This window comes from Bactrocera tryoni, chromosome 4 (assembly GCF_016617805.1).
Source record: "Bactrocera tryoni isolate S06 chromosome 4, CSIRO_BtryS06_freeze2, whole genome shotgun sequence".
Classification (NCBI taxonomy): domain Eukaryota; kingdom Metazoa; phylum Arthropoda; class Insecta; order Diptera; family Tephritidae; genus Bactrocera; species Bactrocera tryoni.
In genome coordinates this window covers 76,720,880-76,748,715 of record NC_052502.1, presented here as the reverse complement: position 1 = coordinate 76,748,715, position 27,836 = coordinate 76,720,880, and the positions used below count along the sequence as shown (strand labels likewise).

Here is a 27,836-nt window from a genome sequence, read left to right as displayed (position 1 = left end):
CATCAATGACGAACTATGAGAATTTACTGAACTTGCCGCTCAATTGCAATGCAAATGAAAATAGCGGCGGTCTGGCAACACAGGAAATTATAAAGATGTCGCAACGAGACTTTTCGGAGGTGAGTACGAAAGCGAGTTTTATTATTGTTACAACATAATTGCAACGCCAGCCAAAGTATTTCGTAAGATTATTTCTTTCAATGAAATGCAATTCTCAACCAATTTATGTTGGTTTATATTTAAATAACAGCGCATAGTTGAGTATTAGAATTTAGGACTACAACACCCGGTAGTGAGAACAATTATATAGCTACTTCAATGTAGTCTTGATTTAGCCTGAGTGCAGTGTTGCACTTCAATTGCAACTTAAGGCAATAAGTGCTGCCCGTTTCCCACAATGACAGTCACAAAAGTAAACACACTACCAAAAATCACTTTACCCAATTAATTTGTCTTAAATAAAACGTAAACGAACATACTATTCCGCTCACATTCTCAGCGCAGGCGCAATGCACTGTATTTCAAACTTCTCAGAATCGACGTGCAACGAATTCAATTAAAATAAACTGTATGCAAATTAAGCATTGCTGTAAAGCACGTCTCCTACACATGCTGCGCGGCGCGGCGCGCTGCCACACCGGCTGGCAGGGCGGCCCACACTATTGCATTCGGGCAAACAAAGTGAAATAGCAGCGTGTAACTGTGCTTAAATTGCCGCGCAGCAGCTGGCCGTGGCATATGAGTAAACAACAGCAGCCGAGACTGTCACAGAGACAAACTGTCAGAAGCAGAACCTTAAACATTCTTTTTTTATTCGTGAATTTCGCTTGTTTCAATTTTATATATTTTTTGGGCTTTTTTTTGGTTTTTGGTTTTCCAATCACGACTCAGCCATTAAATGCATTTAACTGATTTTAAATTAAATACCTGAAATGGACAATCACGACGAGTGGAAATAATCAAAAACTAACACGGGCTGACTGTTTTTGGATTTTTTTTTCGATTTTTTCTTTGCTGCCTGATTTTCGCCTCGCTTTTTCTAACGATAAGAATGAAAAAGTTCAAGTTCCTCGCCGAGGCGCGTAGTGCAGCTGTTTTCTCATGAATAAAAAATAAAATTAATTATAAAAAATTTTATAGAATAGTCAGAAATGCTTTGAGAGCGTAGAGATAACGTGATTTTATGTGTAGTAATTGCTTGATAAGAAATGGGTTAACAAAACTACAAAGGTGGACCTCTAATATACCATGTAATTGGTGTACCACTTGAAAAGAGTTAATAAAAATTATTATGCGCCGAGAATCTCGCTGATATTTTGGACTCTAACACATATAATACAAAATTGAAAAATTAGATAGTAGAAAGGAAAACCTTTAATTTTGTGAAGATATCTTGTCAAATAAAAAAGTTTTCCGTACAAGGCTTAGATTAGAATCGGTCAGTTTGTCTGGCAGCTATTGTCCGCAGCTTCTTGAAGAGAGAAGGATGTGTTCAGAGCGATAACTCGAAAACTGAACGTATATACAGGCAGACACAAAGACAGTTTTAATCGTAGTTTCAGTGGGTAATGAGACAATCCACAATCTTAGAGACAGCAAGAAAGTTTAAGGGGGTAAATTTAAGTATAAGTTCAAGTTCACTTCTTTCAGCGGCTACTTATAGGTCAAATTGATTTTTGAGGATAACAATAAAACTCTAAAACCCCTGTTTCGGGATAATTTCAGTATCTAAAGGAATTTAACAAAAAGACGTGTAAGAGAACCACAACATTTTGGCAGAGTGCAAAGCTCTCGACTACGCCGTTGTGACAACTTTCAATATCGACATGTTATATATTTTTAGTGACCACCTTTTCTCCATCATATTTTCACGTTAGAAGCTACACAAGAGCGCCTCTAGTGGCATACCAAGCGCTGGCTTGTCCTTCAAATAAACGCTGCTACCAGTTCTCGGCTTTAGCCACGCTTAGCCGCTGCTCTAATTCCTGTGCACACCATATGCCAAAAACAATAAGAACAATGAGAAAACAAAAATTGAAAAATATGTGGATATGAAATTGTTAGAAAAACTCGTTTAGCGATTTTAATCGGGTTGCAATCAATGCGATATCGACATGAGAAATGCGCAGCAAGTACAAGGAAACACAAAGCAGCAACAACAACAACAAAAACCACGCCATTGAGTATGTGGCGTAAAACAATGCCACAAAATCGAATCTAAGAAATCAATGGCAAACAAACGAGGCGAGACCGGGGTTGTGCCTGCGAAACTGGCTGCGCTTGTAGTTGTGCTTGTGGTTGTGATGACTGTGGCTGTGACTGTGGTTGCGACTCTGTCTAAAACTGATATTGACGTTTCAGCCGGCCCACGAAAGCCTGCTGACAGCGGTAAGCAGCAACGCCGCCGTGTCTCTGCCACAGCTTTGCCTGATTTTAACTTGAGCTTGTTGTTGTTGTTGCAACAACTCATTATTTTCAGTTTTTTGTTGTTCTTTCATTTTTTACTTTTCCTTTGAGGTTTTAAATGTAATTCGATGATTGTAAGCAGATTTTGACGTGACTTGATGCAGTGAAGAGTGCGACCAGCGCGACCGAAGCTCGCAAATCAAACGCGAACTAACACAAAACACAACTCGACACCAAAACAAAAACAATAGCAGACAGCATTTAAACATTTCAGCGGTAAACTAGCAGCAGCAACAACAACAGTAAGGGAAAAAGCGATTTGTGTAGAGAAAAAGAGCAAACGGCAATCAAACTGAAATAGCAAACTCATTGAAGCGCGCAGGAAGCTCAGCGCAGCGTTGAAAGATAGCGAAAAAAATTTAAATTAAATTTTAATCTCGACATGCGCATCAAAGGTGCAGGTAATCATAGCGAAAAGGCAGCCAAGCAGCCTACGAAGCTGAAGCCAAAACCCAAGCTGTAGCAATAAAACTTGCTGAGTGGACGAAGTGCGCGGGCGATTGGGAGCCGTGTGCAGCTTAGGCTGTAGTTTGAGTGCGCTTAAGCAGGCTGATGGCAGGCAACAGGCAGCAGGTGTGTTGTTGGCCCAGCCAGGACATGTTCAAGTGTGGCTGCCTTCAAGAGCTTAAGCTTTCCACACACATGTGCAAGTATGCATGCCTCGCAAAGACTGCGCCCGCGCCTATACCTTAGTGGCTGACTGCCTGGCTATACCTTTATTTATAGTTAACTGCCGATTATTCGACTTCCACTTTTATTAAACGCTTTTGCGCCATTTTTATTTAATTAAGAACCCATCAAGCGTGAAATCGAGCAAGATGTGCCGTAAAGTGTATTAAAACTGAGTTTTTCAATGCAAAATGCCCAATGCAAATGCATAAACAGATAAAATACTCATAGGAGCAACAAAAAAGGGATGGAAAAAGCATGCTTATGAAAAAAGAACAAGAACAACCCCAATTTTGACCAACTTTTAGCGAGTTTCAGCTTTTTATGCGTCTACAAACATATTTGTCGTTAGATGCATGATATTAAAAATAAATATAAAATATTTAACTTTCATTTTCTTCGTCAAAAGCACAGCTTTAATTTCATTACCACAAAGTGAAAAGTTTAGCTTCATACTTCGAAACCCCAAATTTGCCGCTTTTAGAATTCTGCTTTCCACACGCTCATTCCATTAAACTCTAACATTTGACTTCAGATTATCCCAGGCGAAATTCAAAGCCATCTTTAAGTTCCCGAGCTCATTCACGGAAGCTTATATTAAGCCACCGCTGCCTCCAAAAATATCGTTCAAATTCAGAATTGAAGGTTTCAGCTTCATAATGGATCAGGCTACTTTTAAAGATGGATAACTCTTCAGACTCTTTACAAATACTCCTCCCACTAGACTCTAATATTTAGCTTCAGATGATCCCAAGTGAAACTCAAAGCCATCCCTAAGGTCCCTCTGCTCATTCTCGGAAGTTTTTGAACGATGAGTTTTGTAAACAAATTCGGTTTTCTTGACATTGCAAGGCAGATGCATCGAACTGAAATGCAGATCCGTCTCATGCGGTTCCCTTTTAAATGAAACTAAATATCAGTAATAAGAAACGGGATTAACGAATCAAAACATATGTACGCCGTGAAGTTATCTCTCTTTCAGTCAATATCACCGACCCCATACGAGTTGATCTAGAGTATCTCCCAAGAAAAATCAAAATCTCAAAACACAAATTTCCTCCAAGAACCAAAACTTTTCAAAACAAACAATTTAAAGAGTCTTCCAAACAAACTAGAAAAAACGTGTTACCAGCTCAAGTCGAGCAAACAAACCGCGGGCTCATCAAGTGCAAGTAGATGGCATGACCACCAGAAACCAGCACATCTACTACTCGTATAATACACAGCTAGTTGAATATTAGAAAGCAACACAAATACACAAATTAATAAAAGAACAAAGTATGTTGAAAAAATATAAACACAGAACGAATAAATCGAAAAAGTTAATTTGCTCGATGGCGTACGTTCGTTTTCCTCATGTGTGTTTGTGGTATTTGAATCAAAAGAATGTTGTGCGCTTAGCTAAGAAACATAGATGCTAATGAAGATTATGGTTATGCGGATGAAGCGAATGTTTTTTGGGCTGAACGAACCGCAGAACGCGCTGATCACAGCGCAATCAGGACGCGTCTGCGGTATATGGGGAATGACGGGCACGATGTGATGTGATTTGATTTGATGTGGCGGAGGAGATTGCCTTGGCGGTCGTTTGATTGCGTGAAGGTATGCTCAGGCAGGAGGAAAGTTCGTTACCTTAGAGAATAGACAGTCGTGGGACGGTGGAAAAGTTAATAAACCAGTGGGACGATTAGAAGGTCGAATGGACGGAAACGCCAACGTAGAAGGAATTATAATTATTGAAAAGAATGGACCGTTAACGCATGAAGTGTCGGTAGACCGATGGAAAAATAGAAACTGTTAGAAGGTTTATCGAAAGAGAATGCTGAAGGAGAACGGCATCAGTTTCTGGATCCAATCTGGATCCAAAGAATGATCGACAAATAGAACTGTTAAATAGTTTCAATAGAAAGAAAGACCGTTGATGTGGCAGACTTATGATCGTCGGAACATAAAGTAATACGGCAGATTTTTGGAAAGTTTGCAACGTCGCTTTGAATTGAATATTGAGGCTAAAAGAGAAAGAAAAATGGTGCATCAAGCACATGGACTACTATTTGCCGTAAAGTACTCTCTGGTAGAAAGCAAGTCAGTTTCTGGGGAGGTTATATGATCATCGGAACATATACGAGATCGGCAGATCCTTGAAGCAATTGCAGGTTTGTTCAGAACTGAATATTTAGGCAGAAAGATAGATGATAACCGGAACGGACCTGGATTTTTATCTGACCAAGGACTGTCAACTCGGCAGAATTCTGCCGCTACAAGTACAACAACATGATACATCGATCGCATAGATGGACGATTGAACGTATTTAAGCTGATGTATCGTTGATCGAAGTGTTTGGCTGTCCTTCAATTTATATAAGGAACTCTGACGCAGAGTTAAAAATGGCTCCTGGGGCAGATGGATGGTCGTCAGAAGGTCGTGAGCGATAGGTGCTGAAAACCGTTGCAGAGACAGAATACTTAAGGTAAAAGACAAAATAAATAATTATACGACCACATAGACGGTCGATAGAAAGTATTCAGGATTAATATATCCTCGGATTAAAAGTTTGACTGCCGTTGAACTTATTTAAGGATCTGCGAGGCAGAAAAATTAGGATTTCTGGGACAGGTAGATGATCGTCGAAACATGTGCGAGATCAATAGATTTTACAAACGATTGCTTGGTCGTTCAGAATGAAATATTGAGACGGAAGCAGAAAGAAAGATGATTCTTCGATCACATGGACGGTCGGTGAGACGCATTTTGACTGATAGATCGTCGGAGAACGGGTTTAGCTGCCGTTGAACTTATATGACTACCCTTTGAACGAGGCTTATTAGGAATTTATGTAGTGAGACGATCGCTGGAATTGTTCTAATGCCAATAGGACCACCCGAATGTTTTTGACTAGCTTGCGTAGCTGCAAATTTACTGCGAACTTCACAGAGTTTGTATAGCTATGGACTCACGCAAGCGCGTACGGGTGTGACCTTGTTGTTAGCATTGTTTTTGTCTCCCAATGCTTTTCTTCTTTTATTGTTAGTGATTTGTTTTAAGATTTTCGTGTTTGTGTTGTTGTTATTTTGCTTACCGCGTTTGTCTGGATTTTGTGGTAAATCATTGCTGACGCTGCGGTCGTTGATCATTATTACGATTAGTTTTATTGCCGCATGTATGTGTGCATACATACAAACATACAGACAGACAGGCCGGCAGATGTTGCAAGCTTCGGGCAAGCAGGCAAAGGTACAAAAAATACACGGCCATTTAAATTCGATTTTTTTTTTTATTCTTGTTTTTTTTTCTTGCAGAGTTGTATTTTAATTGATGCGTGTGAGTGTGTGTGCGTGTGTAATTAGAGGCGCGTGTTTGTTATAAAATGCGCGAATTCTTTTCACTCGACTAGCATTAATGAAATATATGTATGTAGGTTTGGAAAGGCAGAGAGGTTACACAAACAAATCGTTTGCGCTTACAGCGAGCTCCACGAACACACACATTGATTCAATAAAGACGACACATGAATGCCTCATAATTTAACTGTATAGTTGCTGTTTTGGCTTGCCACTATTTTTTCCATGCTGTTTGTTATTGTTGTTGCTATTACTGTTGCAGTTGTTGATTACGACCACTGTAGTGCATAACCGCACCACCTGTGTCCGCCACTCGCGCGCAAACCGTGCGAATGATCAAGCGAACATGAAAACACTCAACCACGCACACACATATGCGCACATGCGCACAAAAGAGCATACAAAACGATGCTGTGATGCGGTCATGCGGCCATGCAGCCGAAGCAATCGTGCAGATACACACGTCTAACCAAGGAAAACCATGCTGTCGCACCGTTGCACCGACACTCCGCGCCGCTCAAGTCAGCACTGCATCCGTTCTATTAAGCTCAGCGCAATTTACACACGGCGCGATGCGTCTTGCCGCGCCATCTGCCAGCCAGCCAGCCAGCCAGCCGGAGTCATTGAGCCAGCTTTATCACGGCCTTTACTGTGCTATTAAATTCAACTGCCGCCGCACACCGCGCGCCAGCGCTGCCAATGAACGCTACTGCCATTAGGCCGATTGAGTATGCTGCGCTGCTGCTGTGGCCGTGGCTGTGGTATCTGTCCGTCCGGCAGCAGAGTTAGAGTTAGCCACACGTTCACTGCGTCTGTGCGCGCTCCAGCGTAGGCTATGGAACCAAGCAAGCGAAACGTCGCATTGAGACGCCGCTGACTGACGCCACTGCTGCTGCGCGCCGCTGCTGGTGCTCTACACCTTTCGACTAGTCGCATATCACGCATTCTCGGAGTGAGTTTGAGTTACTGGCGGGCTAAAGGCGTACAACAAGAACAATGTGTGCAGCATCGAAAGCAATAACAATAACAAATAATGTGCAGCCGCAGCGGTGCATACACAATACCTACAACAACGACAACAATAAAACAACAGCAAATCATAAATAAATGAGACAGCAAGAGAATTGGAATGGCCGAGCGGACGACACACAATAAAACCAGGTAAATTTTTGCTGCACATACACACACACACGCACGCATGGCGGAGCAATGGCGTTGATACATACAAAGCAATTGAAGCAGAAGAACAGATAATAATAAGTTTACAAACAGAGATTGCAACAAATATATGTGGTTGCTTAGGCGCTGCGCTGTGGCACAACAAGCGAGCAAGCCAAAGAGAGCAAAAAAGGCAGCGAGACACCGAAATGGAATGCGATCATTGACGTGCGGAATGTGTTGATTGGAATTTCGATGATTGAATTATTTTTAATGGTTTACATGGAAACGCAGGAAAGCTGTTGGAGGTGTTGGGGCGTCTGCCTCCATACTCACATATGTACTACCATATATGTATGTATGTATGCGTATGGTGAAAAAGAGGAAATAAGTATGACACTAAAAAGCGGCGTAAACACGACTAACACTAAGACAGCCGACGCAGTTGGCATTTGTGTCAAGCCATTGACAAAATATTGACGACTCACCAATTATCTTAGAAAATCCATAGGGACTGAGTGAAGAAAGCAAAAGACAGCACGTGCCTCTTATATGAAGAATTGAGTAGAGAGTAATGAGTAATGCGATGCATGTGGAAAGAAAGCCCGGCGGTGCCAAAGCAGAACAAACTGAAGGCATGGAAGCAAACTTAGAGCTTTGGTAGTCTGAGATATTCGCAGAAATCGATATGAATCCAGTCTCATTTTTTCCTGCTCGATATGACTCCGGTCTCAGCCATATCCTAGTCTCATTCTTGCAGTTTTTCGCAAACTAGAATTTGATTTGATAATTCCAAAACCCAAAGAAGATTCATGAACAATTTTACAGAAGCTTTCTGCCAAGCAAATAGAATTTGACGTGCCATGCGCTGATACCAACAGATCCTAAAAGAATTATACTGGTTCTTTTGCATCTTTCAGTTTCCTTTACGACCTTGAACAACAATCGCGATCATTTTGGAGATCAGTTTGGTAAGAGGCTTCCTAGGCAATACTGTGTTAAAGATCATTTACTGAAATTCATAGAACTTGATTTAATAATTTCAAAGTCCAAAGAAGATCCTTGAACAATATTGCAGAAGCTTTCTACTTTGCAAACGGAACCCGACGAGGCATTGTCTGACTCATCTCATCTTAACTCATCTTTTACGATCTGACGTAGTTCTTAAGAACCGTTCGATATTTTAACAATAATCGCCATCGCAATTTTTTATCGGTGAGGTCATTTTGGTCGAGATTCCTAGATAATACTGTGTTGGAGATGCTCGACTGAAATCAATCGAGAGCGGCCTCTGCTCCGGACAGTTTGTTTGAGAGTTTTCATTGCCGCCTATCCAGTCTTCGTTCGTTGCAGAAACAGTATATGAAGGACAGAAGATCGGTCAAATTTGTGGAGAGATTACAGGGACCGCCGACCATGATTCTGATGGCAAGATATTGAATGTTCTGTGATTCGCGTGTTCCATGTATTATTATCTGTAACGAGTTTCACTTGGGTTTTCCAAAAGTAATTTGTCTCTTTATTTACATTCCGACGAATAGAGCTGCAGTACTTGGTCCTACAACTTGTTCCTTATTGTCCAAAACCCGACCGATTCAGCAGTCCGTTACATTTATACTTTTGATCAAGGCATCTATCAAAACCACTGAAAATTCCGGTTGCATTTTGTGTCTTCAAGAAATGAAAATTGTTTCAGTAGTCATTAGCCTAGGCTTTTTGCATTCTGTACCCATATTAAATGCTTTCCTAACCTCACTTAAAGATTTCGCATATGTATTAAACTTTGCATATACTGAGAAATTGAGAAAGAAGACAGTGGCACAAACTAATAATGAGAGAAAGGATCCTTCTACTTTGCCTTATCCAAAAGAGCACGATTTGGCACTACTTCGCGATAACTACAGGAAAAATCAAAAAAAAAATCACACAGAATCGCCAAGAAAGCAGCAGATAAGCAGAAAAGAAGCAGAAAATCACCATAAAAGACAAGCTTGTTTGGTGCCACAACAACTGAGGATGCTGCATACAATGTTGTATTCAACTACACTTCCAAAGTAGCACAAACATAGCTTGTCTATTAAATGCCAACATTTTCCATACAATTTATGATTGTTTATGATTTTAATAAAAATCAGCAAAATTACTTAACATAAAAGTAACGATTTTGAAGCGTCCAGTTGTTCTATCTAAGTTCATGCTGCTCACATAAATCCAAATATAAGCGCTTGCTTGTCGCCTACATTTCGCCATTGCGCCGACGTGTCTCCTCTCGCGCGCGTCAAACGCCAACTCAGCCCGGTGAATTTCAGCAAGTTTGTCGCTTAAGTCTTTCGTAAAGTCAGGCAAATTCTTGCCTTCCAACATTTATTAGCGTTTTACATTAGTAATCGCCATTTCACTACATTCGCCATTATTATTATTACACATATTTTACGCGCGCTAATGTTTTCTTCACGCAACAATGTTGCATGCCGCAACGCGCGTAGCGTAAATGTTGCGCGTTGTGTCGTGCGTTGCCGCGCCTTAATTCGCCTTACGACAACATTACATTGCAACACTACACCTCGAAATGTCTTCTTATCGGCGTTCTTGTTTTCAGCTTACAGCTCGCAGCTCACAGCTTAGCGCATTTTGCTACAATAATAATATTACTTTAGCCATTCCTTTTTTAAGTTTCAATTTCATCCGTCGCATTTGTTGCAATTGTTTTTGTGCAACTTTTTTATTTCATCGCGTGTTTTCGGCGCGTCTGCGGCGTTGCCTTGCAGTGCGTTGTCATCTGAGCTACGCGTTGACAGCTGTAGCCGCGACGTTGGCAGCGGCGATGCGTCGCAATGATTGTTGCAACTTGTTTGCAACGTCGTGCTGCACACGCGCCCGGCCTCACTGTCGCCATTGCTGTGTGATATCATTTTCTACGGCGCCTCTACGCATCGCTGCTTAACTTTTGCTTTTTCACTTGACTTTCGTCGCGTTCAACTTGCCACACAACCGTCGTCTCGACTGCTGTGCGCGCTGCCTTTTCGGGTTTCCATTTCTATTTCGTTTACGCAGCCTCGTTTTTTATTTGTTTAGTTTGTGTTGTGCTCGGCCGTTTGTGTCGCCATAAATTCATTCAGTGCATTGATTAAATTTCAATTTGCAACCATTTGTGGCATTAGTGATTATGCCACGTAAATTTGCGCATTTTTATGTGCGCATTTCAAATTGCATGCGCCGCATCGCTGGAAGGGCCCGCGCGCAACTGGGCTGCACACAAATGGCTTTTTCGCAAAATTATGGCAATTAAAAACGTTTAATGGATTTATGATGACTGAACGACAGGCGCGCGGCTAGACATATGCATATACCGAGCAAATAGATACGCTTGTGCGTATTGTGCGCCAGTTGCGATCGCAATTCGATTTCGCAGGTGGATAGTTGCGTAAATATTTTCAATAAAAGATTTCAATTGGCCTTTGGTTATAAAATTTTTGTGAGATAAAGATTTCAATACAAGTTCTTCTCTAGATTCTGTTGGCCCTAGTTTATATATATGGTTCATACCGAGATGAATATCCAATAACAGATTGTTTAGGAAGATATTTCTCTGTTAGTCTATGATGAGTAAATTCACTGGACACGGAAATGTGCTCGAAGAAGTCTTTTGGCAAATTTTAGTATATGTAGGTCGTAGTTTATATCCTTTCGAGCTTAGAATACTTCGGGCTTTAAATTATCCAGACCGAATCTGGGCTGGTACACGTTTAATTTTTAAATTGACTCCAGTTTTTCCCTCCGCCTCCATTAATCGCTGGAGTTCTTGCCGCTACTGGAGTTCAAATCTCAACTTAGTCTAATAAAGAATTCTTAAACGCCAAAGAAATCATGTTCCGGGAGTGATTTTTAGGATACCAACGACTTGCCGGTCCATGGCACTACAAAGATCTAGCTCTGTTCAGGCTAAGTAGATCTACCAGTCGAGGGAACGATTTCTTTTTACACTTACTGCTGCTTTCCGAGTTCGGATCCCTACCTTGTGTATTAAAGAATTATTAAAAACTAAGGAAATCTTGTTCCTCGAATAGTTTTGAGGATACCACCGAGTTGACAGTCCATGACTATATAAAATCTAGCTGTCTTAAGTCTAAGTAGAACTACCAGTCGAGGGAAGGATTTCTTTTTACACAGGAAAAGAGGTTTGGGTGATCTCCGAAGGTTTTGACATCCTCTCCTTCCTCTGTATTAATACCTGGTGTTCTTGCTGCTACTGGAGTTCGGATCTCAACCTAACAGAATATAGTTAACCTTTCCTAACCTAAGGGTAAATATGTATGATGGATCGATATGACAAATAAATAGATCTTTGAGACCATTTACCAAGGCTAACACACTTCTAATGGCGAAAGGGATGTTCACCTTAAGCAAGAAACGTACAATACTTTTCTTCTTAAATACGGAAATTATATAACAGTACCATTTAAAGAGTTCCGTTAACTAATGGCTGCTAAAGACAGTCTACACTCGCTCGGGAGCTAAGAAATGAGCAGCTTAGCAGTATTCGAGCCAAGTTAATTAAATGCACAAAAGTTTTCTGACAAAACATTGTAACAAACAGCAAATATTTCATAGGAAAAAATCAGCAGTAAACATATTGCTGCCATTTGCAACAACTGGCAGCAACGGCGTAGCAGACTTGTAACGTGACCTCAATCAGACCTCGACAGTGGCAAGCCAGGCCAGTTACAGCGCACACAATATATGTGCTGTCAGCCATTCGCGCGCTCCTTGCAGCCTGAACTTATTATGCGCCGCAGCACGGCAGCCCAGTCACCGCCAAGTCAGGCCAATCAAAGGTGGCGGTAGTCAGCGTGCTGAAAGTAGTATTGTGGCAGCAGCAAAGGAATGCGGCTAATTATTTTATAGCGCGCAGTAAAAGAAATGTGGCAGAGCACCGCGAACGTTGCAAAGGAAGCAGAAAAATGTAAAGCAATGTCAGAAATATGTTGAAAAACTGCAGCACCAAATGCAAAAACAACAATAACAAAAAACTTAAAAGAAAGCAAAGCCCGAAACGTGCACGAATCAGCAAATATAAGACGCGCGGTAAAGTCACATGCCGCTAGTATTTGCTGCGCGCGGATTTGCAGCGTCATTTGCGTTTCCTTTTTGGTGCGCCAAGGGTTAAGCGCTTGTAAATTGTTGGAATTTTTGTACGCGCGTCACATTTTTCTCTTTTGCCAAACGGCAATTGCACAGCAGTGTTACACGGCATTGCTTTGCTTGGAAAACAATGTTCTTGCTGCGCCGCGCTCAGCTTACACACATTGCTGTGTACTGCCGCGAAATGTTTTTGGCATTTTTATTTGCGTTTAGACGGTACACGGACTAGCGGGCTAACTGGTTGTGTGTTGGGATGGCGGACACAGCGCGCGAGCGTCACCTTCATGCTGCTGGCATGCAACATGACTTTTCCATGCCAATGGGCGCCAATTTTCGAAAAATCCAAACAACACGGCACAACAATTGCAACACAATAGTACGCGATCAGGCGCATAGAACAAGCGCGCGCTGTCTCAAGCTACAAATCTGCAAGGAAAGCGCTTGTTTTAGTTTGACATTGGTTTTGCTTTTGAATTGTTTGTGATTGCTACGAGGCTTGTGCGCTTGTCTGTTTTTTCCTTTACAGTGCAGCGCAGACTGTAGCGCGCCGCGACGCGGTAAAAGGGCACGCTTAATAGAGGCCAGCGAAAATCGGACAAAAAAAAAATACTAAAATAATCACAGTTTGTTGCTGAAACGACATGAAGCGCTGACAATCAACTTATTGACAGGCCACAGACGGACGGACAGACAAACTAAAGTTGCAGACGGCAAAGCCGAGCACAAGGGCAGGCGAGTATGAAAAAAACACAAATTTAGCAACAATTGGCATTAAGGATCTGTGTGTACGACTGACACTGAAATACAAACTACAGCAGCGTTTCGCGATCGAACGACTGCCGTTGTACTATAGGCTGGGCGGCTAAGTTTGTAAGTTTAAGGCTGAGAATGATGTTTAGCTATGCGGTCGAGGGCAAGCTGACTGCTGACGCTTTGTTCGTTTAATTTCGTTGGAGTGTTTGTTTGTGTGTGTATGTGTGTGTGTGTAGTTGCGCCGCGACGCTGTGCTGACTGTGCCAGAGTTTGAGTTTGAGGATGCACGAATGACAAGATGCTGACATTGACGTTGAAAATGCGACATGACAGCGGAACACGATGAAAGAAACAGGATGCATGTTGCCATTTTCGTGGTGCAGCAATCTCTTTTTTTCGTTTAAAATATAACACATACATTTTTTCTAAATAGTACCCCGAGCGAAGGGTACACCTTGAACGAGGGTGATTGGAGAAAGATAAACGGCGAAAAAACTAAATATGATTAAAACATCCTTAAGAAGCTTAACGAACCGAAGATTAAACAAAAAACACAAGCAAAAAACGCAAATGGCAAATGAAAATGAGATTCAGTAAAAAATTAAGAATTTCAAAAAGAGGCATAAAACATAGTAACATAACATGGCATAACGTAGCTTAAATCAGCATAAAAGCATTACAAATAAAAAAATTATATAATAACATAACATACAGCAACATAGCAAAACATAACGTTACATAAAAACGTAAATCAACATGTAAGCATTTCAAATTTAAAAAAAAATTAGAAATAACTTAACATAACGTAACACAACTTAACATAGTGTAATATAACTTAACGTAAATCAGCATGTAAGCATTTTAAATAAAAATATTAGGAAATAAAACAACATAACATGACGTAACGTAACATAACATAACATAACGTGACATAACTTAGCATAAATTAGAATGTAAACATTTCAAATAAAAATATTATAAAATAAAATAATATAGCATAAAACAAAGTAACATAGCATAACATAACCCAACATAGCCTAACGTAACATAGCACAACATAACTTTACATAACATAACTAAGCATTTCAAATAAAAAAATTATAGAATCAAATAACATAGCATAACATAACTTACTTAACACAACGTAGTATAACGTGACATGGCACAACGTATCATGACGTACGACACCATAATACAAAATAACATAACAAAGTATAAAATAACATAATAACCGCACGGCACAGCACGATCAATAAATAAAGGTCTCTGCATACGCCAATAGTTAAAATATGTACGTCATTACGTGCTTACGTAATTTATTTGTTCCGTTATTAAGGTTCATACAACTCGACCACATAAACAACCCCCCTTCCATATATTTTATGACTGCGCTAATATATGTATTATAACATTGAATTAAGTAAGTTTCAGTTTCCCAGGGCGTCATTATCTTTGTGATTATAACACGCTGTATTGACATGAGCGTCGCTGCCAAGAAGTCTTGGGGAGAAAAACAACAATAAACATACAGGGCGCTGATAAGCCGCCGTGTTTAGCGCGTCGAAATCTTTGCTTTCTCGGCTTTGACGTAGAAATGCTATAAGTGTGAGCGGTGGATAGTGGGCAGGGCCGCTTAATGTGCCATAGATGGGTCGGAGGAGAGGAAACGTTTGTGATAATTGTAGAAAAGTTTTGCGAAAAATTCCAATAATACAACATCACATTAATAAACAATTCAGCAGCAGTTGAGCAATGTGTCATTGAGCGATTGTTAGGAGACGCGCGTTTGATAACAAATTCGATTTGCAATCTGGAATATTAACAAATATATGAATGAAAGTGGTTTCCGAAAGCGCCGTAGTCATGCGGATGAAGTCCAAGTGGGCTAAAGAATATAAATATGTTACATATAGTAGAATATGACCTAGCAAAAATGAGGATGACTGCAGAAAATTTGGGGACATAATTCTCTGAAAGAACTTTTGTACCAGATATATTACCATATGCAAGGTACTTGGGATAATTTCGGGTAACTGCAGCCTGAAGGAGAAGTTTTATTAACTATGTCGACTTCTTATAAACTCTTGATAATATCAGTGATGTCCTCATGATTCTCTGAGCTCCGAACTCACAAAATAAATTTCAGAAAAGACAACCATCAAAGTGTTGGACAAAATTCAGCACACGAATCAAGAGAAAACCAAAGATTTGTTCTACAAAAGAAGTAGTCTATAATGCTGTACTGACTGCGAAGTTTCTTTGTACCCAAAGTAGAGTAGATAATATATCGTCTACCGACGGACTGCTTATATATTATTATAAAAATTGTTGTACAAGATTTTAGAAACGGTCTATACCAAGTTTTGAGGCCACAACCTGTCGTATCTAGTACATCTTTACTCCGCTGTTTTATAAGGCGAATACGGAAACGTGCTAAAGAATTCAAATTTGCTTAATATCGGCTCAAAATGGCTTTAACTTGTGTCAAATAAGACAAAAATGCGCGAAAGAAGAGTGCGTGGCACAGAAAAAAGTTTGATAACGCGAAAAAAAGATTGATGACCTGAAGATATGTTTCGAATCAGCTTACTGAAAGAGAGCGCTCTGGAAACAAAATATTTTTACTCTTCACTAAGGAAAAAACTAAACTCTCTCACTAATGTCGCACTTTTCAAGCTCCAGCTTACACCACCAAGCTTTCCTTCAAAGACACTCGCCTGGCCGTCTTTCCATCATATCTTATACTTTTGCACTAACTACTCCTATCCACCGCTCTAACAGATATTTTATTGCCCAACATCATTAAATACCTCGTGCGTCAACAACGCAACCCGTCGTCCTTGATCGCCACAAGATTCGCATCGTAAAATGTATGAAAGAAAGAGCCGCAGCGTCAGCAGTATTCGCCAAAACATTTTGCACACATTGTTCTATAATAGAAATAAATTCTTTGAGATTTTACAATTTCCTGCTGGCCGCGACCGTCAACGCTGCTATTGTTGGTTTACCGCGACTGCGTTGTATTGTTGGCGTCTGGCAACGGGAAGCGTTGGCGCCATTTTTATTAGGCAACAAAGCCGAAATTAGCAAAAACAAACAAAGCTGTAAACAGTTGCACACACATACTATCGTGTCTGTGTACCAGTGTAAGCGCAACAATGGCACAGTCGTCGTTTCAAAATGTTTACGCTTGTTTGGCTGACTTTTTGTTTGATTTTCGGCGATCATCAACGTTGCAACAGTGTCATTGCTATTGTTTTTGTTGCAACAATAGCTTGTTTTTGTAAAAATTTTTGCTATTGCACTCTTGTCTTATGCAGATGCGCAGCTGTGGCAGCTGCGCGCATAGATATTTTCCCGTGTTTGCCCATTTCGCTGCGATTTGCATGCGCGCTCGGCCACTTCCGTCATGCGATTGCGCGCGGCGCACACCTCGCCATGGCCACCAACCTGCCAGTCGGCCAGCCACGCTTTGGCAATTTAAATTCTCGCTTGTTATTTACAATTTTTGGTATGTTGCGCGCATGTTGAAGCCGCTGCTGCTGCTGCTGCTGCCCCAACTCATGGCTGCGGCGCGTCTATACATAAATTTCAGCTATTTTCCATGCTTTTGTTATCATTGTTGTTGGGCGCTTGTCGTTTTTTCGGCATTTTTGCATAGTCATCGCATTTAATTGCCACATTAAAAATGTAAACATTGAGTTGCTGTTGGTACTGCCGCCGCTGCAACCAAAAATGGATGCGCGCAACAGCATGTTGTGCCGCGGATCGTGGGTAGCGCGCTAAAAGCTTTTGAACGCGCTTCCGCATAGCTAATTTCAGTCATTTAGGTTTGATTTCAGTCTTAGACATATACATACTTGCAAGCCAAGTAGTTGCAACAAAATATTTAAAATCACATTTTGTGGTTTTTTCGCTTTTGGAAAAAAAATAAATTTCATAAATTTCTTTTATGCTCAACTTCACTTGTTTGCGTACTTGGCGACCTTTGCCTATTGCTGACCCTGCAATATCCGGTTATTTGGCAGCCTCAAAGCTCAGCTCTACGCCGAGCTATGGGCTGACGACGTTCGGCTCCAGCTCAGTGTTGACGTGCGAGGCGCAAAGTTCAGCTACTTCACCTCAAAACCTATTTTCAACGCAAATATTGCAAAATTGTAGCTTGTCAAGAGTTGCCACACAAGAAAACTGAAGGACTGACATCTGAGAAATTAAATACAGTTATGGTGCTTCACAAAAGAAATCTTAATGTGATCAAAAGTTAATATAAGCCACTAGATACCGTTAGTTATTCCGATATTGAGAGTGAATTTAGTTTACTACAGCACCTGAGGTCTCGCAGCTATACCTGAGCCTTAGATGACCGAAGAAGCTGCGCGTTAGCTGACAGCGTACGATTGAAAGAGTGATCACGAAATCCCCCTTGTATAGGTACAAAAGGTATAGCAAAGACGTCGTGCTTGAAGACTAATATCCAAACCTTGTCTGGAGTAAGATTCGCAAGGAGTTTCTAGCAAAACAAGGTCAACTGTGGAACCTGACAAAAACTATTGGGGCGACGACGTAGACTACTAGGTAGGAGCCTATAAATAAGTTCGATATGGGTACCTCCAGTTGCACTCCACTCAACGAAGGATCCAATAATAATGTTCTGATTTTAAGAAACCAAAAGCCGAAATTCTTTTGTATGCAAAACCTAATCTATAACTTCCAATTCTCTTTGGTCACCCTTATCTCCGCCAAGTGTGGTGCTCTGCAACGCGCCGCGTTACTAGCCAAACACCACTCCATGGTCCATGTCCAGCGCCAGGCCGCGCGTTTTCCATATGCCGTTGTTACAGAAAAATTATGGCAATTTCAGCGCAAAAAGTAATTTGCAATCTGTCGGGTTTTGCTATAAAAATTGAGTAGCGGCAACGAGTGATGCGCACAGTTTCTTTCATTCTTTAGCTGTTTGCGCCTTTTTTCATGGCATGTTTCCATTTAACCATTCAATTTTTATTTTTGTTTTCGCTTAATTTCAGCGCGCGTTTTCTTTGACCATATGCGTTCGTGCAGCTCGCCGGTGATTTGTTGTTGCTGCCATAGCCGCAGTAAATGGTTATTTTTTATTAGCAATTTTTTTCATGCCAACGACTCTTGCAATTGTCTGCGTAGCGCTGGGCGTTGTACGCGCGCATGTGTTGTTGTAGCGAAACATTCCAAACAAGTGAATTTATAAGCATAAACGTGACTCAACCGTTGCGTGGCGCGGCTGTCGGCTGTCGGCCGCTGCTTTGCTGTGTATGTGTGGGGCGAAGACCATTGCGAATGCTTGTAATGGTGATTATGATATTGATAATGTCGGTAGGAGATAATTTCGCAGCCGCTGATGGTTTTACTGCTGATAGGTTTCGTGGCTACGTCGCGTACGAATATCTGCGTTGCAGTTTTTCGCTCTTTCCTGAAAACACTTACATATTTCTTTTGGCGAGCATTCGATTAGTGTTAAGACTTTTTAACGCTGCTTACGCGTTTAGTTACGCCCAGACTATTTGTGATGGCTGTTAAGTGCCACTGTGTTACAAAAATATCCACAACTTGTTAATCTGCATGGCGTGCGCTGCATGCGCTGAGCCTTCACCACCGTCACCATGCGGCTTCGCTCAGCTGCGCTTATTTCCTTTGCATATTGCATGCGCTGGTACGCACTGCGCGTCCAGCTTAGATTTTTTTGCTGCGCGCGCGCATTTGCTGTGTTGGAATGTGGCTAAATGCCTAAGCGTGCACCTAATCGCTGCACATTTTCCCATCATAAAAATTGCACATGGATCGGCGCGGTCTCTGAAGCAGGTTTATGCGATCACATGTACATTTCTCAAGTTATTATAGTTGCGCAACATAACTGGCGTACGCAACCACAACTAACTAACTGAACCAATCTTTCTTTTTCTACTTGCAGAATGAGCCCGAATGCACACCGGAGCTGCCGGCCGCCAACCGCGCACTATTTCTGGAGAAGGTGCGCCAATCGAACGCCGCCTGCCAGAGTGGCGACTTTGTCACTGCCGTCATGCTTTATACGGACGCGTTGCAGCTCGATCCGGGCAACTATATACTCTACAGCAATCGTTCAGCGGCACGCCTCAAGCAGGGTCAGTTCGCGCTCGCACTACAGGACGCCACAAAGGCACGCGAATTGTGTCCGCAATGGCCGAAGGCGTACTTTCGGCAAGGTGTCGCACTGCAGTGTCTTGGTCGTTATGGTGAGGCGTTAGCTTCATTTAGCGCTGGTCTGGCGCAAGATACACAACACAAGCAGTTGCTGGCCGGATTGATGGAGGCGTCAGTGAAGAGTCCCCTGCGACATGCGCTGGAGCCCACATTTCAACAACTGCGCGCCATGAATCTAGACCAGTCACCATTTGTGGTGATATCCGTGGTCGGACAGGAGCTGCTACAGGCTGGTCAATATCATTCTGCAGTCACAGTGTTGGAAGCGGCTTTGCGTATCGGTTCCTGTTCCCTGAAATTACGAGGTTCTGTCTTCAGCGCCTTAAGTTCGGCGCATTGGGCGCTTAATCAGTTAGATAAGGCCATTGGTTATATGCAGCAGGACTTGGCAGTGGCTAAAAGTCTTGGCGATACGGCGGGAGAATGTCGCGCACATGGTAATCTTGGCTCGGCTTACTTCAGTCAAGGTTCATATAAGGAAGCGCTCACGGCACATCGTTACCAACTTGTGCTCGCGATGAAGTGTAAGGATACGCAAGCCGCCGCTACAGCGCTCACTTCATTAGGACATGTTTACACGGCTATTGGTGATTACCCCAATGCCTTGGCCAGCCACAAACAATGCGTGCAACTGGTGAAGCAGATCGGCGATCGCTTGCAGGAGGCGCGTGAGATCGGCAATGTCGGCGCTGTTTACTTAGCAATGGGTGAATTCGATTCGGCCGTTGATTGTCATACACAACATTTACGGCTGGCGCGCAAGTTAGGCAATCAAGTTGAAGAGGCGCGCGCTTACTCGAATCTCGGCTCAAGTCATCATTACCGACGCAACTTCGCGCAAGCAATCACTTTTCATGAGCAAGTGTTGCGCATCTCCAAGCAGCTGGGTGACCGTAATATTGAGGCGCGTGCATATGCTGGACTGGGACACGCGGCACGTTGCGCTGGTGACTGCGTGCAAGCGAAAAAATGGCATGAGAAGCAACTAGAAATGGCGCTGGCTGCACGCGACAAAGTGGGTGAGGGTCGCGCTTGTTCCAATTTAGGTATTGTCTATCAACTACTCGGCGAACACGATGCCGCGCTTAAGTTACATCAGGCCCATCTAACTATCGCGCGGCAGTTGCACGACCGCGCGGGTATGGGTCGCGCTTATGGCAATATTGGCAATGCCTACTCAGCCGCTGGACTCTATGAGGCGGCCATCAAATACCACAAGCAAGAATTGACGATCAGTAAGGAGGTGCACGATCGGAGCGCTGAAGCATCCACACATGGTAATCTCGCAGTTGCGTACCAGGCTTTGGGCGCGCACGATATGGCGCTTATGCATTACCGCGCTCATTTGAATATCGCGCGAGAACTTAAGGACACGGCTGGTGAAGCCTGCGCTCTACTAAATTTAGGCAATTGCTTCAGCTCACGCCAAGAGTTTGCTCAGGCGGTGCCCTACTACGAACAGTATTTGATGCTCTCACAGGAACTGGGCGATGTGGCAGCTGAGGGTAAAGCATGTCACTTTCTGGGTTATGTCCACTACTGCATTGGTAATTATCGAGAGGCGGTGCGATACTACGACCAAGACTTAGCATTGGCGAAAGATTTGCAGGACAAAATAAATATGGGACGCGCTTACTGTAATTTGGGTCTAGCGCATTTGGCTTTGGGCAATACGCAAGCTGCTCTGGAGTGTCAAAAGTATTTTCTCGCTGTGGCGCATATGACAAATCATCTTCCAGGCAAGTTTCGTGCGCTCGGCAATATCGGTGACATATTAGTGCGTACAGCTGAGCATGAGGAGGCAGTTAAAATGTATCAACGGCAACTTACACTTGCGCGACATGCACGTGAACGACCGCTTGAGGCCGCAGCTTGCGGTGCGCTCGGCTTGGCACATCGTCTTATAAAGAAATTCGATAAAGCACTCGGCTATCACACACAGGAACTGGCGCTAAGGCAGGAGATGTCCGATTTACCCGGCGAGTGTAAAGCGCATGGTCACTTGGGCGCTGTTCACATGGCTTTAGGGAACTACCAACACGCGGTCAAGTGTTATCAGGAACAACTAGGACGTGCTCAAGAGCTGCAGGACTCCGGTATCGAAGCTCAATCTTTCGGCAATCTGGGCATCGCCAAACTTAACATGGGTCTATATGAAGATGCCATCGGTTATTTGGAACAACAATTAGGCACCCTGGAACGCGTTAATATGCCAACTACACAGCATGATCGCGCGCGTGCACTTGGTCATCTGGGCGATTGCTATGATGCCTTGGGCGACTTTGAGGAAGGCATTAAGTGTCATGAACGTCATTTACAACTTGCTACTGCGCTGCAAAGCTATCGCGATCAGGAACGCGCCTACCGTGGTCTGGGACATAGCCATCGCGCGCTTGGTAATCTGCAAGAAGCACTCGTTTGTTTAGAGAAACGGCTGGTTGTGGCGCACGAACTCGGTAGTCCTGAAGTGAAAGCAGTTGCGTATGGAGATTTAGGAAATATACACTCGGCGCTAGGTAACTACGAACAAGCTGTCAACTGTTTGGAGCATCAACAAGAAATCGCGCGTGAGTTGGGCGATCGCGCTTTAGTTTCAGATGCCACTAGCGCCTTGGGTAATGTCTATCAACGTATGAGCGATGCCGACGGCGCATTACGTTTGCATAAAATGGATTTGGAAATGTGTGAACACTTGGGCGCTGGTGCGTTACAAGCGCGCGCTTGTGGAAACTTGGGCGCAGTTTACGAATCCATACGCAGCTTTGTTGATGCAGTGAAATTTTACGAAAAACAATTGGCGTTGACAGCAGATAGGCTCAGCAAGGCATATGCTTGTGGTTCCCTCGGTGAGTACTTTTTTAAACTATATTAATATTACGTAATTTTTTCTGACTAACCGCTATTCACATAGGTCGCGTTTTTCATCAAATGGGTCAGCATCCTCAAGCCATTAATTTTCTGCGACAAGGTCTGTCGATCGCACAATCGATCAACAAATCGGAAGAAGAGGCCAAAATAAGATATCAACTTGGTAAGTCAGGCGATCATGTAAATATGTAGTTCCTTTTAATTTCCTGGTTAACACGATTTCGTTCCAGGTCTTGCTCTACGCGCTTCCGATGACAACGAAGACGCGCGCACACAAATGGAAACCGCCGCACAGCTGCTGGAGTCTGTGCGATATGATCAGCGCAGTCCTGAAGGTCGCACAAGTCTTTTCGATCTGCAGACGTCTTGCTATCACATTCTACAACAAATTCTTGTCGCAACTCAACGCAGTGAAGACGCATTGGTAGCCGCAGAGCGCTGCAAAGCACGCACCAGCCCAGACACGAACAGTATATCTCGTAAAACAACCATTACTTGCAGCGAATCCATCTATGACATTGTTAATCGTACCAAGACCAACGTACTATACTTTAGTTTAGCCGGCGATGAACTCTATGCTTGGTTTCTCCAACCACAGAAGGGAATTGTGCGTTTCCACGTTGTACACATTAATGAGGAGACCCTTAAGATATCCAGTGAGAAACTTACAGAACACTCAAAGAATACACAACAAAAAGGTAGTCTCCTGGAGCGCTATATTAACATGGTGCGCGATAATTTGGGCGTAAACTCAGATAGCGTTCTACTAGAAGGCGATGGTAGTGGCTGGCGATCGAGTTCCGAAAATCTACTTGATGATTTTGCCAACGAACGAAGTGGTTTCCTGCGCATGGTCAATCGTAACCACTTGATGAATTCGTCCAACTACTCCTTAAGTTCGTTATTCAGTTTGGGCTCTGTGGGTGGTTCAGTGGCAAGTCTGCAAGGCTCTACACGCTCCATAGGTAGTCTACAGGGCTCTACACGCTCGCGACGTGCACCCACTTTGCCCGCTTGGCAGGGCCCCACTTGCTTACATACACTCTATAATCTACTCTTGGAGCCATTCGACGACTTGCTGCCATCAGGTTGTTCAGTTTCACGACAAGGGCGAAAGGAGCTCATTTTGGTGTTGGAAAATGAACTTTACCTAGTGCCATTCGCCATATTACGCAGCTCCAAGGAAGATGGCGAATACTTATCAGAACGTTGTTCAATAATTACGATACCCTCGTTGCAATCGCTCCGTTTGAAGAGCAAAATCCTACGCACACGTGAACTTACGGAAAATCTAAGCACTGCCTTGGTAGTCGGCGGTCCTCGTATACCTTCCGTACTGTCCGAAACGTGGGGTTGGTCGGAATCACCTGCTTCGTTGCAAGAAGCCGCTATGGTTGCTGATATGCTACAAGCAAAGGCCATTGCGGGCTGCAATGCCACCAAAGAAGCAGTTATATCTGAGCTACCAACCGCAGAATGTGTACACTTTGCCGCTAACCTCAGCTGGAAGCTGGGAGCGGTAGTGTTAAGCCCAGGCGATGTGGTGGATTCGCAGACGCAGAAACGTTATTATCAATCGACGACCGGTGCTGGCACACAGGAGGAGGAAACTAATGAACTTTCTGGTGGCAATATAGAGTTGCCACAACTCTCAGACTTTATACTGTCCGCTGCAGATGTGCTCACCATGAAACTCAACGCTAAATTGGTTGTGTTGAGCTCCTATCATTCGATTGAACCCATTACTGGTGCAGGTGTTGCCAACTTGGCAGGTAGTTGGCTATGTGCTGGTGCAGGAGCTGTACTTATATCTCTATGGCCAGTACCCGAAACAGCTGCCAAAATATTATTGCGCGCGTTTTACTCCGCGCTCTTACAAGGTGCACGCGCTGCTAGGTAAGTTCCCTCTAGTATGGGTATAAACAGGAATAACACCCTTTCCTTTAATTTTTCACAGAGCTCTCGCCGAAGCCATGCAGACAGTCCAGCACACTAAACATTTTGCTCATCCTGCCAACTGGGCTGGTTTCCTTCTAATTGGTGGTAATGTGCGTCTTTCCAATAAAGTTGCCATGATGGGAAATGCACTGTGTGAACTAATGCGTACGCCCGATAAATGTCGCGATGCTCTACGTGTCTGCTTACACCTAGTTGAAAAGAGCTTACAACGCATACATCGTGGTCAAAAGAATGCAATGTACACAACACAGAAAAGCATTGAGAATAAGGCAGGACCAGTAGGCGGTTGGAAAGATCTTCTGATGGCAGTAGGTTTTCGCTTTGAGCCTGCTGCTAATGGCATACCATCAAGTGTTTTCTTTCCGCAATCCGATCCGGAAGATCGTCTTTCACAATGCTCCGCTAGCCTACAAGCCTTGTTGGCATTGACGCCGCTCACTTTGCAAGCGTTGGCAAAGTTAGTCAATAGCGCCGATGTGGCGGATGATATCATTACACTTATAAGAAATGTTTTGGCACAATTTCCGCCCAAAGGTGCCGCTGAAACGGAGGCCTGCATAGAGATACCCTTGAGTGTGCGCTTGTGGCGCGTGGCAGGTTGTCACGAACTTTTGGCATCCATTGGTTTCGATCTAACAGAGGTCGGCCAGGACCAAGTAACATTACGTACAGGCAAACAAGCGAACCGCCGCAACTGTCAATTTGTACTGCAGGCTTTGTTGGCACTATTTGGTAAGTTAATGTGATGTAATCTCATGGGAACTCTTTTAATTAATATCTATCATACATTCTAGACACTCAAGAGGCACCGAAAAGCTTGGGTTTGGACTCATCCAGCAGCTGTGAATCGCTCGCTGACGAAACACACGCCGAATTACAAGTATCTGTATCCAATCCAGCACTCGCGTTAACATCAACACCTACAGCAACTACATCCCACCTATTGGCAGATACCACCAAACCCTTGGGACTTGGTTTGCCATTGCCACCACTTAATCGCACACGCGTGATTAGCAGCAGCGGCAGCGCATTTATATCGTATGTACGCCGTCGCGGTGAACCAGATGGTGGACGTACTGACACTGAATCTATACCAAGCGCGCCAGACAGTGCTGGTTCAGCACTTTATCCCACGCAGGATTCTAGCTTGGCCAACACTACTGACAGCGAACTATCAGATGGTTACATCTCGCAAGCGCATATTAATAAAACCACAGGACCTCGTTTAGGTTATTCCAGTTTACGTGCACCCGTACGCGTATCACGTCCTGGTGGTGGTGGTGAAAGTGATGCCGCATTTACTCCCAGTCCTCCGGTGACTACACAAAATCCAGTGGAGCAAAATGTATCCATGGCGTTAGCACATCAAACTCGTATACGTAATCTTTATTCAAGCGCAGGTATGAACTATCTAGGTGATAGTGTCATTCCAGAAATGAGTGTTGTGCCAAATGGCATTTCCCGACGTCCAGACAGCTCCAGTTCGGCTAGTTCCACCACCGACTGGGAAATATCGGGACATGCAACGGTCTTACGACGTAACAATCAACCACCTCCGCATCCTGGACATATGCCTCCACTGCCACCACCTAGACAAAACTTACCGTTGGTCGACAGTTTACGACCTGTGCCACCAATGGCGCCTGTCTACAACAACCTTGGACCCACTACATCGTTGGTCGGTCCCACCATGTTATCAGCTAACTTGGAATCTACAAGCTCTGAATCAGAAATTGAGCGTGGACTTGAATTAACTCAGACGCCGATGTCACACTTCCGTCTTAAACCTAAAATTAAACTGGGTAACGCACAGTCATCGGTGGCTGCACGTCTCAGCAAAGAGCATGCACTCTTCATGGATCGACTTAATATACGTACAGAAGCTCCTACAAATATGAATGCGAACCACCAAGGTGCTTCTGGCACAGCCAGCGCACTTGCTGGTAGTCGCAAGCCTTTAAATCTGCCCGAAGAAGACGATAATGCGCTTATTGTAAACGCATCGAATCTATACTTCTCTCAAGCCGATACCGAGCTGCTAAACGAGGCAAAGAAGGACCTCAAATCAACAGCCACAAATGCTACAACGGCAATAAGCAATCAAAGTGCCGCATCCAAAGAGGCGAGCAAAGTGAATCAGAAGAGTATACAAGACTCAATAATGCGACATATGAATCGCGAAACTCCCACCATCTCGGAGGTATACCATGAACGTAATCTTGGTCTAGGCCTAGCGCCACCACTCTCCAAATTACTCCTAAGCAAGAACTACGACGATGAGCCCAGTGTGAGTAGCAGCAGCAGCAAACTTAGCAATACCTGTACCATAAAGAGTATTGTTGATGCTGTCAGTGAGCTGGAACTCAGTGGTACCTCCTCCTCATCATCAGTGAGCACGGCTAACACGAAAACTATGAATATACCACCACATAGCACAGCCAATAGCATTAGCAACCCGACTAATGTCAGCAGCAACTGTGGCGTTACTAATACAAGCAGCAGCAACAACAATGGAAATGTGCACAATACCGTCGCAACCACAAAAGAGACTTGCTCCATTTGTGGTGAACCCGCAGACATCATTTGTCGTTGCAAAGCGGCCACGGTACAAAAGAAAGGCACACTCAAACCCTGGCTAAGCAATGTGCCTTCGAGTATAGTGAAAGCCAGTGAACTGACCACCGCCGATATATTGGAACGACAGCATAAGATCAAAATGAATGTCGGCACGATCAAAACGAAAGCCGAGGTAGTCACAAATATGACTATGACAAATGTTAAACGCGCCAGCAGCCCCTTCAACGAGTTCTGCCGTCGGGATGAGGGTGATGGCAGATCCGTAGCGGACTCACAATGCAGCAGTACCTACAAAACGGCGGCGGCGGTGTTGGGTAATAACGCTAATGGAAATGGTGGCACAGCGAGTAACAAGGAAGGCGCAAAAAGTGCTACTCAAACCGGAGGCAACGCTGTGCTGGGTAGAAAGATGTGAAGAATTATGAACAATACGGTCGGGTCTACGAAAACGATGTTGTATTTATTTACGAAGTTCTTCATATAGCAATTACAAATAATCGCACATATCGTACGTATACAAAACACTAAGGTATTGACTGGAACTGAGCTGAAAATAAGCCGACAATATATTACGTCGGAGATTGTTGTCATGCAGGAAGACAAACAAATAATGCTTATTCAAGCTTGCAAACTAAAGTTTGATTTGCAAAATTTTATAAACGAACTTTTCTTTCAAGAATAATTAAGTA

General features: G+C 43.3%; 1 protein-coding gene across 1 annotated transcript; it reads left to right on the top strand.

Annotated features, from left to right (window-relative positions):
* Positions 1 to 5: 5 nt before the first annotated feature.
* Positions 6 to 27,836, top strand: LOC120774831 (tetratricopeptide repeat protein 28). Its single transcript, XM_040104642.1, is given in 9 exon segments — positions 6 to 119; positions 19,472 to 22,589; positions 22,655 to 22,774; positions 22,842 to 24,507; positions 24,569 to 25,302; positions 25,365 to 26,165; positions 26,331 to 26,659; positions 26,711 to 27,047; positions 27,117 to 27,836. Coding segments are annotated over 9 exon segments (7,665 nt in total). The 3' UTR covers positions 27,563 to 27,836.